Source organism: Patiria miniata, unplaced genomic scaffold (assembly GCF_015706575.1).
Source record: "Patiria miniata isolate m_02_andy unplaced genomic scaffold, ASM1570657v1 HiC_scaffold_3, whole genome shotgun sequence".
In the NCBI taxonomy this organism is placed as follows: Eukaryota; Metazoa; Echinodermata; class Asteroidea; order Valvatida; family Asterinidae; genus Patiria; species Patiria miniata.
In genome coordinates this window covers 23,728,077-23,743,689 of record NW_024037069.1, presented here as the reverse complement: position 1 = coordinate 23,743,689, position 15,613 = coordinate 23,728,077, and the positions used below count along the sequence as shown (strand labels likewise).

At 41.3% G+C, this 15,613-nt stretch overlaps 2 protein-coding genes across 3 annotated transcripts; one reads left to right on the top strand and one right to left on the bottom strand.

The window, feature by feature from the left end:
- Positions 1–1,953: 1,953 nt before the first annotated feature.
- LOC119738792 (glucose-fructose oxidoreductase domain-containing protein 2-like) lies at positions 1,954–5,576 on the bottom strand. Of its 2 annotated transcripts, none has more exons than XM_038213753.1 (2): positions 5,491–5,576; positions 1,954–3,207 (listed from the first exon to the last, which is right to left on the bottom strand). In XM_038213753.1, exon 2 carries the CDS (start codon positions 3,142–3,144, stop codon positions 2,011–2,013), a length of 1,134 nt encoding a protein of 377 aa, XP_038069681.1. In that variant the 5' UTR covers positions 3,145–3,207; positions 5,491–5,576; the 3' UTR covers positions 1,954–2,010. The 2 variants fall into 2 exon arrangements, with proteins under 2 accessions (XP_038069681.1, XP_038069680.1); XM_038213752.1 differs by having other exon boundaries at positions 5,454–5,505.
- Positions 5,577–5,618: 42 nt separating this feature from the next.
- On the top strand, positions 5,619–12,618 carry LOC119738793 (protein IMPACT-like). Its single transcript, XM_038213754.1, has 10 exons — positions 5,619–5,728; positions 6,390–6,527; positions 7,173–7,225; positions 7,336–7,398; positions 7,727–7,818; positions 8,496–8,668; positions 10,089–10,162; positions 10,590–10,680; positions 11,152–11,283; positions 11,859–12,618. The coding sequence occupies exons 1-10, from the start codon at positions 5,699–5,701 to the stop codon at positions 11,901–11,903; spliced, it is 891 nt and encodes a 296-aa protein (XP_038069682.1). The 5' UTR covers positions 5,619–5,698; the 3' UTR covers positions 11,904–12,618.
- The last annotated feature ends 2,995 nt before the right edge of the window (positions 12,619–15,613 follow it).

Here is a 15,613-nt window from a genome sequence, read left to right as displayed (position 1 = left end):
CCTACGTGTGTTGAAATAACCACAGGTCCACATTCAGTGGAACTGGGTCCCTATGAACATGGGTGACAGTGCATACCATTCACATTTAAACAGAGTTGTACATGTACATGGGTCGGCTGTAGATTTTGGATTTTTCTACCCGGGTAGAGCTTCTCAACCCTGGTCCTGACCAGGGTCAGATTTCACCCGAGTAGAGTGCTGGACCCGTGTAGAAGCCGTGTTGGTTTCTTGCTAGTGTGAAAGGCCTTCGTGAATCCTCCGTGTTGGACACAAGTCCAACACCGAGATTTTGGATAGTGTGAAAGGCTTTTCTAACCTCCCCAACCCATCAAACCCCAACGGCTGCATGATTTGTTGGAATCCGTCAGGATGGGTACAATACCCTTAAGGCCAAAAAAAAAAAAATCTCCGGTTTCTGGTATGTGCGCACGTCGCCGTATCCATGCGCGTCAGCAAAACTTTTTTCAATGTAAGATGATGTCTCAAAACTGCCAAACTCACTGGTTTGACTGGAATCCTGCTGCTGCACAATTTTAATGTGTTTTTAGATGGGGTTATGATCGAGTATAAGCTTTATGTGGCCTCTCTGGGCTCCAACACATTTTGCACTAAATTTAGTCGGGCACTATTTGCAGTCATCAGCCGACATTTGAAGGGAAAAAAAGTTTAAAAAAAAAAAAAAAAAAAGCCGCGTCGCCGCACCACTTTTGGGGCAAGCTCCATACCAGAAACCAGAAACCAGAGACTTTTTTTTGGCCTAAACTGACAGTATTTTACATTGGGTTGGGCACACCTCCAGAAACATAAAGAAATATGTGTGTGCAGTTTCCCGTATGGTGTTTGAATTTGCCAGGATGGGTATGGTTCCTAGCAAATCATGGAGTTAGGGTTAAGACTTGATAATCAAAATACTACATGCAGTTAGCATGTAACCAACACAGGTTAGGTCTGTGTGATATATTATACGAACTCATTAGGGAGTCCCCATAACTCTCTGCATAAATGGTTACCCATTAAAATAAGCTACTGCAGCACATCTATTCATATGTTCTACTTGTCTCTCTGCTGTTGGTTATTAGCTTGTTAACAAAAACTGTAACAATTAACTAACCTTAACTGTAACAATTAACTAACATTGGATTTCCTTCATCTCTTTTCTGCAATATTGTCACTTGTTTCACTACATACCATTGCCAACATTATTCATTTTGACAAATGTCTAATAAATTATATTACAAAATTATTAGAATCTATTCTGAAAAACAATATCACTGAAGTCATGAAACTTAAAAATAGAAATCTAATGAAAATGTCAAATAACATTTAGGCGTAAAAAAGTTCACAAGGGACACAGTTCCACTTCCACAGGAACGTGTATTTGTGCCATAATTTGGCAAACTAAAAACCATAAAAAATAATGGAAAAAAACCCAGACAGTTTTAAGTTTTAAATTAACAAATGCAACCAAAAATTACATTAATAAATTTTCCAGAGCAGATATTGCACAATTTAAATTTTATTGGTGGATTCAGGCTTAGCACGTTACATTACAAATTCCACATATGTAACATAGTACATGTAGTAAGGCAACCGCACTGATGGAATTTGAGAGATTGATGAAAAATGCCTTGAGTTATTATAAGTGCTAGATGCTTCAGATTTCTACACTAGGAATATATGAATGGGTACCTGTATATGCTTAGGCAAAAAAAATAGTTCTGCTTCTGATTACATGGCATTTGAAAATAGGGTAGATAGGTAGAGAAATTTTTTTGGGGGGCATTTTTTTTGTGTATGATCATATGGCGGTGTCTGCGTGTAGTCAAGGGTAAACAGTAATAACTGATGACTTTTTCCCCCCTCATTTCCCCCCCCCCCAAAAAAAAAATTAGAGTAGGGGCTGTCAAAATAGGGTTGGGTAGGGTAACCGGAAGCAGAACTATTTTTCTGGGGGGCCTTAATACACACGACACTTGTCTCAGATTTCAGAAGATAAAAAAAATGTGCTTCTCAAGGGAAGAATTTGTACGAGTCTCCATCATTGGACAAATTAACGGGTTCCCATGCACCAGAGCGATTCGATTCACGGATCGCATCCAACACGGCTTGAACATACTCCGCATCTTCAAAGTTTGCTGCCAGGGCGACGGGTTCCTGCTCCCAGCTCAACCGCTCCTTCTTCCTCTCAAAGGATTCCTTCAAGGCGTCGATGAGCTTCAGCATGCCTTTGAGATACGGCAACGGGACCTGATTGGTGGGGATGCCTTGCTTCTGTCGCTCCGTGATGTGCTGGATGTCTGCCATTAGTAGCTGTTCCCGACTCATCCCACCTACTTGGCCGTAAAGATCTGCCTCTCGGAGGGTCAGACGACCTTCTGACCCCACCACGAGGATCTCTTGCTTGAACTGGCCTGGGACGTGGGTGTTGAGGGTCACAGAGACGCAGACTTGGCGGCTGAGCTCCATCTGAAAGGAGCAGAAGTCATCGCTTGTGATGTGTCGGATTCCGTTGATCTTATCCGTCTGTCGTACAAACGTCTTCAACATGCCCCGAACACGGACCGCCTTCTGTCCTGTAATGAAAGTGATGATATCAATGAGATGGGAGCCGAAGGTGTTCAAGACACCACCTCCCATGTTCTCATCGCACATCCAGTTGTATTTATCACGGAGGAGGGACCCACACGTCACTTTGACGTCGCACAAGAAGACTTCCCCGACCTCGCCATCTTGGATCATGCGCTTGAGGCGAATAAACGCGGGCAAGAATCGCAGGCAATGGTTCATGATGGACATCAGGGATGGGTAATACTGGGCAGCTGTCACCATCTTATGAGCATCGTTCTTGTTCAGCCCGGCGGGTCGTTCGCAGAGCACGTGCTTGCCGATGCCCAGAGCCTTCGAGGCAACTTGGGCATGGAGATGAGGTGGGGTGTTGATGCAGACAAGATCCACTTCCGGGTTCAGAAGAACGTTATCGATCTGGTCTGTGTGGAAGGAGATGTTGAACATCCTCGCTAGCTCCGCAGCTTTCTCCAGAGTGGGACCCCACAGCGCCACGATCCTAATCCCAACGGCCTGGAAGGTTGGAATCAGGATTCTTGCAAGGGACCCTGTCCCTACCACTCCTACGCCCTCCAACATTGTCTAGAATCTCTCCGGTCTTAAGTTTTTTAGGAAATGATGCCCCTGACTCCTATCGTGGCACTGAAAAAATACGTAAAAACAAAATCAAAGACATGCTTGGAAGATTAGAGGCCAGGTTTTATTATTTAAAATCAGTGACAATGGAAAGTGTTGACTCATCACAGATTCTTGCAAGGGATTATCTTCTTTTCAGCACACATGCAATAGTGTTATCACTATCGCTGGCACGCACTGAAAAGAATATAATCTCCCCTCTTTACTTAAGAATGGTCGGACAGGCCAATGTCACTGCATGCAGGCGGCCAGCAATGGGAAAAGATGGCGGGTCTGCTACAAGTGTTTGCTGTATCAGTGCAACATTCGTCTGGTTGAAAATCCAACATTTGTGAAAATATGAGTAAAACTCTGATTTCTCAAAAAATTGTTGGTCCGTTGGTCCGTATTTTTTTGTTTAGAGATTTTAGTGAGAGAAAGAAGTACCGGTACTACTCTGTGCAAAACCTATTATTCGTGTATCAACGCTAGTCCGAGTAACTTGGACCCAACTTATCACCTTTTTTAATATTCGGACGTGGTCTGGCATGTCTGGCGATAGACCATGTCTGAAACAAATGTTAAAAAAAGGCTTTAAGTTGGGTCCAAGTTACTCGGACTTTATCAACGCAGAATTTAAAATGCCATATGTTACGGCATGGAGGGAGGAATAGTCAATTCCTTACTCCATGTTATGGCGACCCTAAAAGTGATACATGTAGTCGTAGAAAAGGCACACGCATGTATAGAACTAAGTAATCATTTACAACATACAGTTGGTGTTATTGCTGGCTGTAGCAAGGACAAGGTTAACCCCATAAATGTGGCCTATTTACTGGACTGCCTCCGTAAACATAGGCCACACATCCACATGTACAAAAAACGTGTCGACTTTGCCAAATTTAGATTTTCACATTTAGGCTTAGTTTGTAGGATTTCTTTGCTTTAGAAGCATACTCACCCTCTTTATAGGCTAGTCAGAAAGTGCTGCCTTTTTCAGATGTCTAATTTTTGTGAAATTTCATGTTGAAATTTTGATACGCAAACGTGTAAAAATGAATCTGGAAATTTCACAAAAAATATGCATCTGAAAAAGGCAGCACTTTCTGATTAGCCTATAAAGAGCGTGAGTATGCTTCTAAAGCAAAAATAAACTACAAACTAAGCCTAAATGTGATAATAAAAATTTGGCAAAGTCGACACGTTTTTTGTACATGTGGATGTGTGGCCTATGTTTACGGAGGCAGTCCAGTAAATAGGCCACATTTATGGGGCTAGGACAAGGTTAGCCCGACTGCGTCTGGCCGTACAGTACTATCGCAAGCTCTGTAGTACGGCCAGACGCCCGATGCTTCCACAGAGACTGAATTTTGTTGGCCGCCGATGTAGCGATTTTGCTACATCTTTCGATCGCGATTATCTTTTCATCCAGGACACAAATTTCCAAAGTTAAGGTTCGTAGTCGTAGAGCAACTCATGCCTTTTCGAAAAAAACGTTGTTTGGTCTCAATATTTTCATCCATCTGGCCACAAGACGAATTTCAGTCATCAGATTCCACAAATATCGTCCCCCATGCGATCCCCCATGCGATTTCAAAATGGCGGCCGCGCTGTAATGTATGCAATATGCAGGCGCGCCCGCGCAAACTCATGAATATGCATAATTAGTCTGTGACGTATGACCTCGTGTTTTTTGGACGTGCGTGCAGCGGGGCCGTACGGTCATACGTCACAGACTAATTATGCATATTCATGAGTTTGCGCGGGCGCGCCTGCATATTGCATACATTACAGCGCGGCCGCCATTTTGAAATCGCATGGGGGATCGCATGGGGGACGATATTTGTGGAATCTGATGACTGAAATTCGTCTTGTGGCCAGATGGATGAAAATATTGAGACCAAACAACGTTTTTTTCGAAAAGGCATGAGTTGCTCTACGACTACGAACCTTAACTTTGGAAATTTGTGTCCTGGATGAAAAGATAATCGCGATCGAAAGATGTAGCAAAATCGCTACATCGGCGGCCAACAAAATTCAGTCTCTGTGGAAGCATCGGGCGTCTGGCCGTACTACAGAGCTTGCGATAGTACTGTACGGCCAGACGCAGTCGGGCTAGGACAAGGTGTGTAATCCCGATACAAATCTACCGAAAATTCGCACATTTTTTCTCGTGTGTTTGTGGTAACACGCGCGGTTGAAACAGACAACACCTGATAAAAGCCTTACTCTCCTTAAATAATGAAAAGTAATAGATAACCAATTAAACCAACCAAAATAATGTTTCCCGTTGCTTCATAGATATCTCACCTGTTCAGATCCTTGTGTTTACAAGAGTAATATAGGAATCGCTTCAGCCATTTGAGATCTTTCATTCGCTGGGCAAATTACCAAATATGGGTCTGCTAATCATTCACGAGAGCGATCTCTGATTATATAATTTCAACAACAGAGGGCGCTATACATAAACAGTGGAGTTGTAAACGTGGGTGGAAAAAAAAAGATTTAATTTTGAGCAATGGCTGAAGAAGATAATTTGACACGACAGGTAAAATGTTATCGGGCTTATCACTTAAGAGATCGTATATATGGATTATCATGAAGATCGACTCACCGGGTAGGACTAGTGACTCGAAAACTTTTGAACACGGGCGGGGGGGGGGGGGGGGGGGGGGGGGGAGGTGAGGTTATTCGGAGGTGCATACCTATGTTCCCCAACATATGCTTCCCCAATACCGATGTTCCCCAACCCTAAGCCTAACCCTAACTCTAATCCTAAGGATTCCGGGGAACATCGGTATTGGGGAACATGAGTACATCAGGTAGACCCCGGGGCTGGGGGGGGGGGGGAACAATGGGGGATTCCCCACTTTTTGTACAATATGAATGTTGGGCCATTGATATGAATTTTTTCCAAGAGTGACAAAAACTCTTTGTTGAAAAAGCAGTTATTTTATTTGTCGCATGTCATCAGAAAGTCTAAAGTATGTAATTTTGCTGTAATTTTTTTGTTCAAAAACCTACTTCTAGAATTAAAAGGCACCACTCATTGGCGGGAGGTGCCTTCTAATTCTAGAAAAATCAAAAACCTACTTATTTTGTGTGTGTGTAATTGAGTCAATACAAATTTACAAGTATTTACACAATTTGTATCATTTCTCCATGACGTAAAAATTAAAAGAATTTGCTTTCTTTTCATTTTTTTCAAGGCAGATGAGATTGAAGCGTTGACAGCAATTTACGGTGATGATTGGTGTGTAGTGGACGAGGCAAACCGCATTTATTGTATCGCTATTACCGATCAGGATGAAGCAGATAAAACAGCAGACTGCAAGATTAATTTACAGGTACACGTATGTGTTGCTATAATAGTCTGATGAGTCACAACTTGAACGTGAACGATGAACATGCAGTTTGCAACAAGTTTGAGAGGTTGTGTACAGTGGTTTTACAAGGAATTCTTCATGGGGGTTTCCCCCAAATTTCAATTTGCTTGATGGCTGTCACAAAGTAAAAATGTGTAGACCTACTCGCATGATATAGGGTGCCACATGGAAGCAGACTGGTTGCACCAACCCCATTGCTACACCACTGGTTGTGTGGCTGGGTTTCCTGACGACCTTCAGCCAAAATGCCGGAATTCCTGATTTTACTGGGCCTACTTCAACATTGGAACAGATATCGGGATGTAGGCCTATTGCTATTTTTTTTAGGGGGGGGTGGTATCATTTCAAAATCCAGTTTGCTGAATATGAGATTCACTGAAAAGGTAACTTTTTTTTTTGCTTGGCTAGACATTTTCTGCTGACACCAACTGTGGATTTAGGACGTTTCACACTTTTATTACCACAATTGGAATTTGAAATTGGTGTCTAGAGAGGAGGTCAGTTGATTGTAAAAGAGCCATCCAATTGAATTTGTTTTGGAATTTTTTGAAATATATTTTGTTTGAATTATTGTAAAAGTTAAAGTTTTTGATCTATTCATTTCAGATTTGCCTTCCTCCAGAATACCCTAACACGGCACCTCCAGTCTACCAGATCAAGTAAGACATCCCAGGAATATACGTGAACATTTTTTTATTTTAATGGAAAGTCATCAACTTCCAATAATAATGATGTCCAAATGTAAACTTTTTTTCTCTTGTTGTTTCAGTGCCCCTTGGCTGAAGGATGCAGAGAGACAGACTGTGATTGCGAGTCTGGAACAAGTCTGCAGGTCAGAAAATTGTTCTCAAAACTCAACCACTTTGTCTCTACTGTTTCCTATTGCGTTATTGCTGTTCAGAGCAACATACTTAAAAGTCCTTTAACCATTTTTGAGAATGTTGTCAAATTTTTGGATTTGATTATTTTCAAGAATGAACAAAAGTAAGATTTGAAGCTTTGCATGTTGGTGATATGAACTAGTGGAGGTTTGTGGTAGTACCATGTAGAAATCTCTTTTGGGAAGATGTGTGGTTCTGAAAAGAACCGGTTGGTTGAATGAACAAACAAAGCATACTTGTTTAAATTCATTGTTTGTTCTGCATTTTTCCTCGGCCCAGTGAGAATTCAGGTGAGTGTGTGCTGTACTTAATGTTTGAGCGACTTCGTCAATACCTCATGGAGAGAACGGAGAACACAAGACAAGACGTTGGTAAGCATTTATTTATGTGCTGATCATTATTTATGTTCATTACTGAAGCTCCACAGGTGGAATCAGATACAATGCCCAAAGGTTCTGAAGTCACATTTGAAAAGTTAGAGACACTAACAATTTGATCTGAACAGAATCTTTATTAAAGGCAGAAATGTTTTGCTGAGATCAACAAAAATGTCAGGCGATTTACAATTGGTTTCTCTTGTGAAGTACATGTACTGAGTCCTGAGCCCGCAATGTGGCCCATCAGGCCGGCGTTTATCTCTGGTTTCCCTATCATGAAACGACTAAGAATATTTATATTCCCCCTGGATGGGATGTCCGTCCCATCGCAGGTTACTTTCCCAGCTAATGCCAGAGCCCATTTATACTGCTGGGTGGAGAGTGGCAAATTGGTGTAAAACGGCTTGCCCAAGGACACAACATTATAGCCAACGGCAGGATTTGAACCCCTGACCCTCTGATCATGAGTCACAAACCCTCACCACTCAGCCACATTTGACCATAGACTGCTTGCACACAGTGGCCTCGGTGAGAAACGGTTTTGTTATTCAAAATCAGTATGTGACAATGAAAGTGCAAAGTCTCCACTCAGAGGAACAAAGACCTGTCCAGAGAGGGCGCTGTACGCAAGGGGTCTGTTGTGATATCTGATGAAACCCATTCATTTACAGCCAACAACTCACAGGATGACGATGCATCGCTCTCGTCAGACTTGGCCTCTAGACTCGCCTTCCCATCAGCCCCCGAGTGTGAGATACCCCCCATCAAGCATGGAGAGCCAATCACAGACCGGCGTAGCACATTCCAAGCCCACCTGGCTGCACCGATCAGCACAGTGCAACAGGTAAGAATGGTCGATCGTCAAACTAAACCCATTAGTCCATGTATCGCCCCAAACTGCCCTACCTGTTACTCCCTGTACTGCCCCAAACTGCCCTGCCTGTTACTCCCTGTACTGCCCCAAACTGCCCTGCCTGTTACTCCCTATACTGCCCCAAACTGCCCTGCCTGTTACTCCCTGTACTGCCCCAAACTGCCCTACCTGTTACTCCCTGTACTGCCCCAAACTGCCCTGCCTGTTACTCCCTGTACTGCCCCAAACTGCCCTGCCTGTTACTCCCTGTACTGCCCCAAACTGCCCTGCCTGTTACTCCCTGTACTACCCCAAACCACCCTGCCTGTTACTCCCTGTACCACCCCAAACCACCCTGCCTGTTACTCCCTGTACTGCCCCAAATCACCCTGCCTGTTACTCCCTGTACTGCCCCAAACTGCCCTGCCTGTTACTCCCTGTACTGCCCCAAACTGCCCTGCCTGTTACTCCCTGTACTGCCCCAAACTGCCCTGCCTGTTACTCCCTGTACTGCCCCAAACTGCCCTGCCTGTTACTTCTGTACTACCCCAAACCACCCTGCCTGTTACTCCCTGTACTGCCCCAAACTGCCCTGCCTGTTACTCCCTGTACTGCCCCAAACTGCCCTGCCTGTTACTCCCTGTACTGCCCCAAACTGCCCTGCCTGTTACTCCCTGTACTGCCCCAAACTGCCCTGCCTGTTACTCCCTGTACTGCCCCAAACTGCCCTGCCTGTTACTTCTGTACTACCCCAAACCACCCTGCCTGTTGCTTCCTGTACTACCCCAAACCACCCTGCCTGTTACTCCCTGTACTGCCCCAAACTGCCCTGCCTGTTACTCCCTGTACTGCCCCAAACTGCCCTGCCTGTTACTCCCTGTACTGCCCCAAACTGCCCTGCCTGTTACTTCTGTACTACCCCAAACCACCCTGCCTGTTGCTTCCTGTACTACCCCAAACCACCCTGCCTGTTACTCCCTGTACTGCCCCAAATCACCCTGCCTGTTACTCCCTGTACTGCCCCAAACTGCCCTGCCTGTTACTTCTGTACTACCCCAAACCACCCTGCCTGTTGCTTCCTGTACTACCCCAAACCACCCTGCTTGTTACTCCCTGTACTGTCCCAAATCACCCTGCACTGTATAAGCTGAGCTATAGGCCTTCTGCACTGTAAGTGATGAATTGAAACAAAATTAACTATTAAAATATATCTATGTTATTACATGTTCTGTAAAAAGCACCTGAACCGAAATAATTGTTTTTACCTATTTAAAAGAAAACTTTTACCCTCATCTGACAGAGCATAACTAAATCGATTCTGCAACACGTTTTTGTGGATACTATGTCGTGCGCTTTGTTATTGCAAAGATGTTCTAAGAAATTTAGAAAAAAAGTTGACTTGTTTTGGCAGGTTGCCCAGGTACGACGGGAATTGTTACAAAACAGGAAGATTGCCAACGCAACACACAACATCCTGGCTTATAGGTGAGAGTTAGTTTATTGTACAAAAACAACAAAGTTACTGCTCCAAAGGTTTTGACTAATGTTGCTATCTCAATGGCAGTCTACTCCAAACTTGTAGTTGAATCTATCACACGTCCTCGCAATTCACAAGTTGTTACAAGTCCATCACAAATCCTGCGGCCTCAAGTCTAGTCGCAAGGTATTCAAATGAAGTGTGACAAAGACATTCTATTGTTGTTTACCCCCTGTTACCATGGTTACTTGTGACTGAACTTGTGAATTGACTTGTGATTTACTTGTGATTTACTTGTGAATGGACTTGTGAATTGACTTGTGATTTACTTGTGACTTGACTTGTGATTTATTTGTGACTGGACTTGTGATGGATTACACCACTAGATTTAACTTTACTGATGTACTGTGACACCACTCTCCCATTATTTCTCAGGATATATTGTGAGGATCGTGGTACCTTCCTTCAAGACTGTGATAACGACGGTGAAGCTGCAGCTGGCCCAAGATTACTGCATCTACTCGAGGTGAGGTACAAGATTTGGGAATGAACAGAATTAATCAGCCTCAACAAAGGGTGGAGCTAGGTATAATGGTGGAGCTCCATAGTAGAGTAAGAGACAGGAATTTTTATTTCACTGTATGAGTGCCTCCTTTTTGACTTGTTTTCAAAAGGTGAATATAATTTTTGATCTTGTAAAGATAACTAATTTTTCAAAACCATCCAACAGCAAGTTCTCAAATAAGTGACAAAAGGTGAGACCTTTTGTCCTGATCTGAGGGATGACATTTACTATTTTCATGATGGAACGGTATTCTAAAGCTTCAGTTTATTAAAGGTGGGATGTTAATGAAAAAAGCCTGGAATCTATGCTGAATGTTTGTAAAGACATTACAAGAGATTATTCTATCAAAATGTGTTAGGAAACGAATGGGACCAACATTTTCTCTAAATTTGTTTACTCTTTTGTAAGTTTATTTATTTATTGTTTTTCTAGATCTTGGATGTTAGGAATGTCCTGATAGTTGTCAGTCGTTGGTACGGCGGTATACAGCTTGGTCCCGATCGCTTCAAGCACATCAACAACGCAGCTCGTAATATCCTGGATGCACACGGGTTTATACAAAAGGTAGGACATTGTCTGGTTCTTTGAAGTTTTTGCTGACTGACTGAGGGAGTAACCGAGTAGGAATAATGCCCTAAACGAAACTTTTGTGTCCAGCTTGACTAGAAAGCCTAGACTTATTTCTATTGGTCTAGGCTGTACCTACGTTACGGTGGATTCGCATGGGCAAACATCCCTTGTTGGAAAATTTGGGCTTTCCCAAGTGGGAAATATGTGTTCCAGAATAATACAGTTTTGAGATGCTCTTTATGGGAGTCAGGTTGGCGTAGCGTACTTTTCTCGCCTTCTACTGCTGTGACCCGGGTTCGAATCCTGCTTGGGCTAATATGTGGATTGGGTTTTCAGTTCCTACTTGACTCTGTGGGTTTTCCCTAGAATATTCTTCTGGGGTTCTCCTCCCTCCGCTAAAGCTGTCATTTCTTCACATTGTCTTCTCTTTACTGGGCCCCATGGGAGACCAATGCATTCCACTGAATGGGCTGCCCAGTTAAAATAAGAAAAAAATAAGAAATAAATAAATGTATTTTTGGCAATATTTGAGGTTCAGTCTCTTACTTTTTTTTTCATCTTCATTGCAGGATGAAAAAGGACCCAAGAAAAAAGGAAAGCACAAAGGCAAATGAGCATTTGGAGAGTCAGACGATGAGTAACAGCAATGGGAGAGATTACTGTCTCAATGAATGTCATTGGCATGCGAGACTGATCAGGGTTAACTGCTCATTCACACAGTGATACTTATGTGGTGATTGTATGATATTCAAACACCGATTTCTATCATAATTATGTGCCTGGACTGGCGTGTGCCCAACTTGGAATGTGTGCCAAACTTGGTATCGGTGCCTAAATTGGAGTGTGTTCCTCCGGGCCTCTTTACAGACATGGGCTGATGATACCAGTCCATGCCGAGATCTTGATCATGACCAGGCAAAAATTTCTCTCTGAGTTGTCTTTGAGACATTTTATAGGTAAAAATTGGCTGTATTGGATACTATATGAAGTTATTTTATGATTAATGGGTACAGTGGTTTCATGCTTCAAAATTGTTTGAATTTATGGTCTTCAAGAAACTCTGATTTGAATCTTTGAAGAATTCAGTTAATATAATTGTATATAAATAAAGATTTTTATATTTTGCCAAATGCACTTTTTAAAAATTTGTTATAAATGGTCAGGTAAATATGATGATGAACTCAAAATAAGAGACACTATTTACTCCATACAATGTGGCATGCATCGCATTACATAATTTATTTCTTCATGTGCCTTTGTAAAAGAAAAATTTCCAAAGAAAACTGAGGAAAAAAAATACGGAAAATAAAAAACCAAATCTGTAAAAGACTTATAAACAATGTTTGTTTGTTTCATTCGACACGCTCCACGATTTGCATTTAACTTTAGTGAAATTATTACAGTAATGGACTTTAAGCCCAAATTTGATTGGATTTTTACCGCTACTCCTACCATTTTACACTAGATCTACAATACATTATGACATATACAGGTATATATATACACAATGGAACAATATAACAAGCATTATTACATCTACCGGCACCCCTCTATTGACCCCAACTATTCTACATCCTACAAAATCCAACAAAAGATCCAACAGTTTTTTTAATAGATTCAAAACTGTGAAACTTGATGTCACAAGTTCACAGACTTTGAGATTTATGAAACCCTGGCTTTGTTTCTGGCTTCGGCTACGGCTGCAGCTGTGGCTGCGGCTACATCTGCAGCCCAAGTTTCATAATAGTCGTGCCACTAATAAATACGAACTTTAAAGGGAATGTACATCATTGGCTTTTGCTGTAATTTTCAGAAATGAACTATTTGAGGGGTTAGTTTAAAAGGTCAAATATTGTTACACTGACATGTTTGAAGTTCTGTGTTCAAAAATGCTGGAAAAACCAAGAAAAACAAAAATGTTCAAGTAGTCTGGTTCCCTGACTCCACTAAGGATAAAATGGATCAGTTTATAGATGCCGGAAAACTGTAAGGTAAGGGAACCAGTGTAGCTGGCCAGCACCCATTCATGAACATGTTACCAATAGCAACCAAAATTTGGATTGAAAAAAAAAATGGTAAATTTGAAGCAGAAGTTGAAAAATAGTTCGGTTTTTCCAACGGTGATCTGCCGACCACTGTTGGAAATGTATACAAAAATACCATTTTCTTGAAAATGACTTCACACCAGGAGCCATAATTTTACAGGATGCTTTAGACTGTCATTTACCAACATCCTATTAAGGTATTTTGTAAAATCTTGATAGTTTATTTTTCGATGTTTTCAAATGTTGTATATTCCCTTTAAACGGCCATTACATGTCAACAGAATGTCTGATAAAAGTGCAACAAACAATATTGTAAGGAGAATTTTATTCTCTTTCTTAACACCTGCAAACCCTCATTTCAACCTCTGCCCAGTTCTGTCTCATTTTGCCAGAACGCCTCACAAATACGAAGCCAAGATTTCGTAAACAAGTGCAATGACCGAGCGAGTGTTTTCTGCACACTGTTGGATTTTGAAGGATTGGGGAAGATTCCTAGCAAAAAAATTCCTAGGAAGTTGGGGTAAAATAAACCAGACCAACAACTCCATTTTGTTACATCTAATAATCATTTCAATAAACCTCCAAAAAAAAAAAAGAAGGAAAAAAGTTCTTCCATTTCCCTGCTCTAGTCCCTTTCAAGCACAAAATTATTTTCAAATTTCCAAAAATATTTTCTTAAAAACAAAACTGCATGCTCGCTTCATTACCTTGAAGAGGTCGACGCTACTTTGGTCTCAGCTCCAAAGTATTTTACTTCTTTATTTGTCGTCTCCATAAATTGCACATTATACACCGTCTTTTATATGATTAAGCAGCAAGCATTAAAAATGGGATTATGTTCAACCAGATACTGACCAAAAATCAAATGATTTCAAAAATGCAAAACAAATACCACAAATTCCTGAAGAAAAAAAAATGTTTTCTTTCAGCATTAGCTTTTTCTCTTACCAAATTGGCAGGAAAAAAGTCTCATGTGGCGTCCACTGAGAGAACTTATAATAAAAGGGTGTGGCCCATCAATGAATTCTTGGGGGAGGGGCTTATTTCCAAAAAAACTGGAGTAAACTTTCAGCTAAATGTTTTTCTTAAACTGCAATTCAAACTGAAGTTGAAGCCTAAGCTACTTTTTCACAATTATCTTCAATTTCATTGATCTCTTATTTGTAATCATACGTTGACCTAAATTTGATGTCCTTTTTTTGCAAATGCACTAAGAAACCCACTTCAGTAGAGGGTGATATGGATATTAGCGTACATTTTTCTATAGTTTTACTGGTTATCTTGCGACAGGCTCTTTACAAATTCAGATAATTTACATCAATATGCCACTGGTCTCGTTAACTGCAAACATTTTTACAAGCTAACTTGGTACTTGCGTTTAAACCACCTATAGAAAAAAAATTCAAATGAATTATAAAAATAATAAACCTAGGATACAAGCGATGGCAAAAAAACTTGGCACTTCTTTTCTGATGCAAACTCTTGTAGCGGAGTCATTGTTAACACACAGATGTGTTCTATTTTTTTTTTTTATGGGACTCCAAAAGGATCCAACATTACTGTGTCTGTGAGACACGCTTTTCAGAGCTCCTTTTTACCCTCAGTTATTTTTGTCAAATGAAATTCTTGACAAATTCAAATGCAAGATATTCCATAAAAAAAAAAAAAAAAAAGTTGTATAAAAAAAAGCAAGCATGGAATTCCATGATATATTTTTGTTACTATTTGATAGTGTGACTGGTACTTGTTACTATTAACCAGTTCGCGCCGTATGACGTGTATACATGCAAAGGTTTTGCGGTATTCAGAACGGATGACGGATAAACACGCAGGGAGCGAGGCCGGAAACATCTGTCTGCGACCCGCTCGCAGCGAGCGAGGCCGGAAATAAGAGTGTGCTGCCTGAGGGTGATGGCTTCCACCCGCCTGGCTTGAGGTCGAGTGAAAATTAATCCCGCGCCTCGTACCGTTCTTGTAAAAATAATCCCGGCATGAACTGGTTATAAAGAAGCCTTGCTTGTCACAAGCAAGTCCTTTAAAAAAAATCCTTACTGCAAAAAAAAGATATTATTTGCATTTTACTACAAAGTAAGAAAAAATTAAGCATTTGATAGGGAATTATGCCTTATTTGTTAAAATTAAATTGGGCTTCAATGAAATATCGTACTTGACTTGATAAACATTATGAGCATAAAATGGTCAAAATGATCAAGAATCAAAATGCAAAATGAACGCAAAAATACAAACGGAATTTGCCTTGGAAAAAAAAACACCAGGGA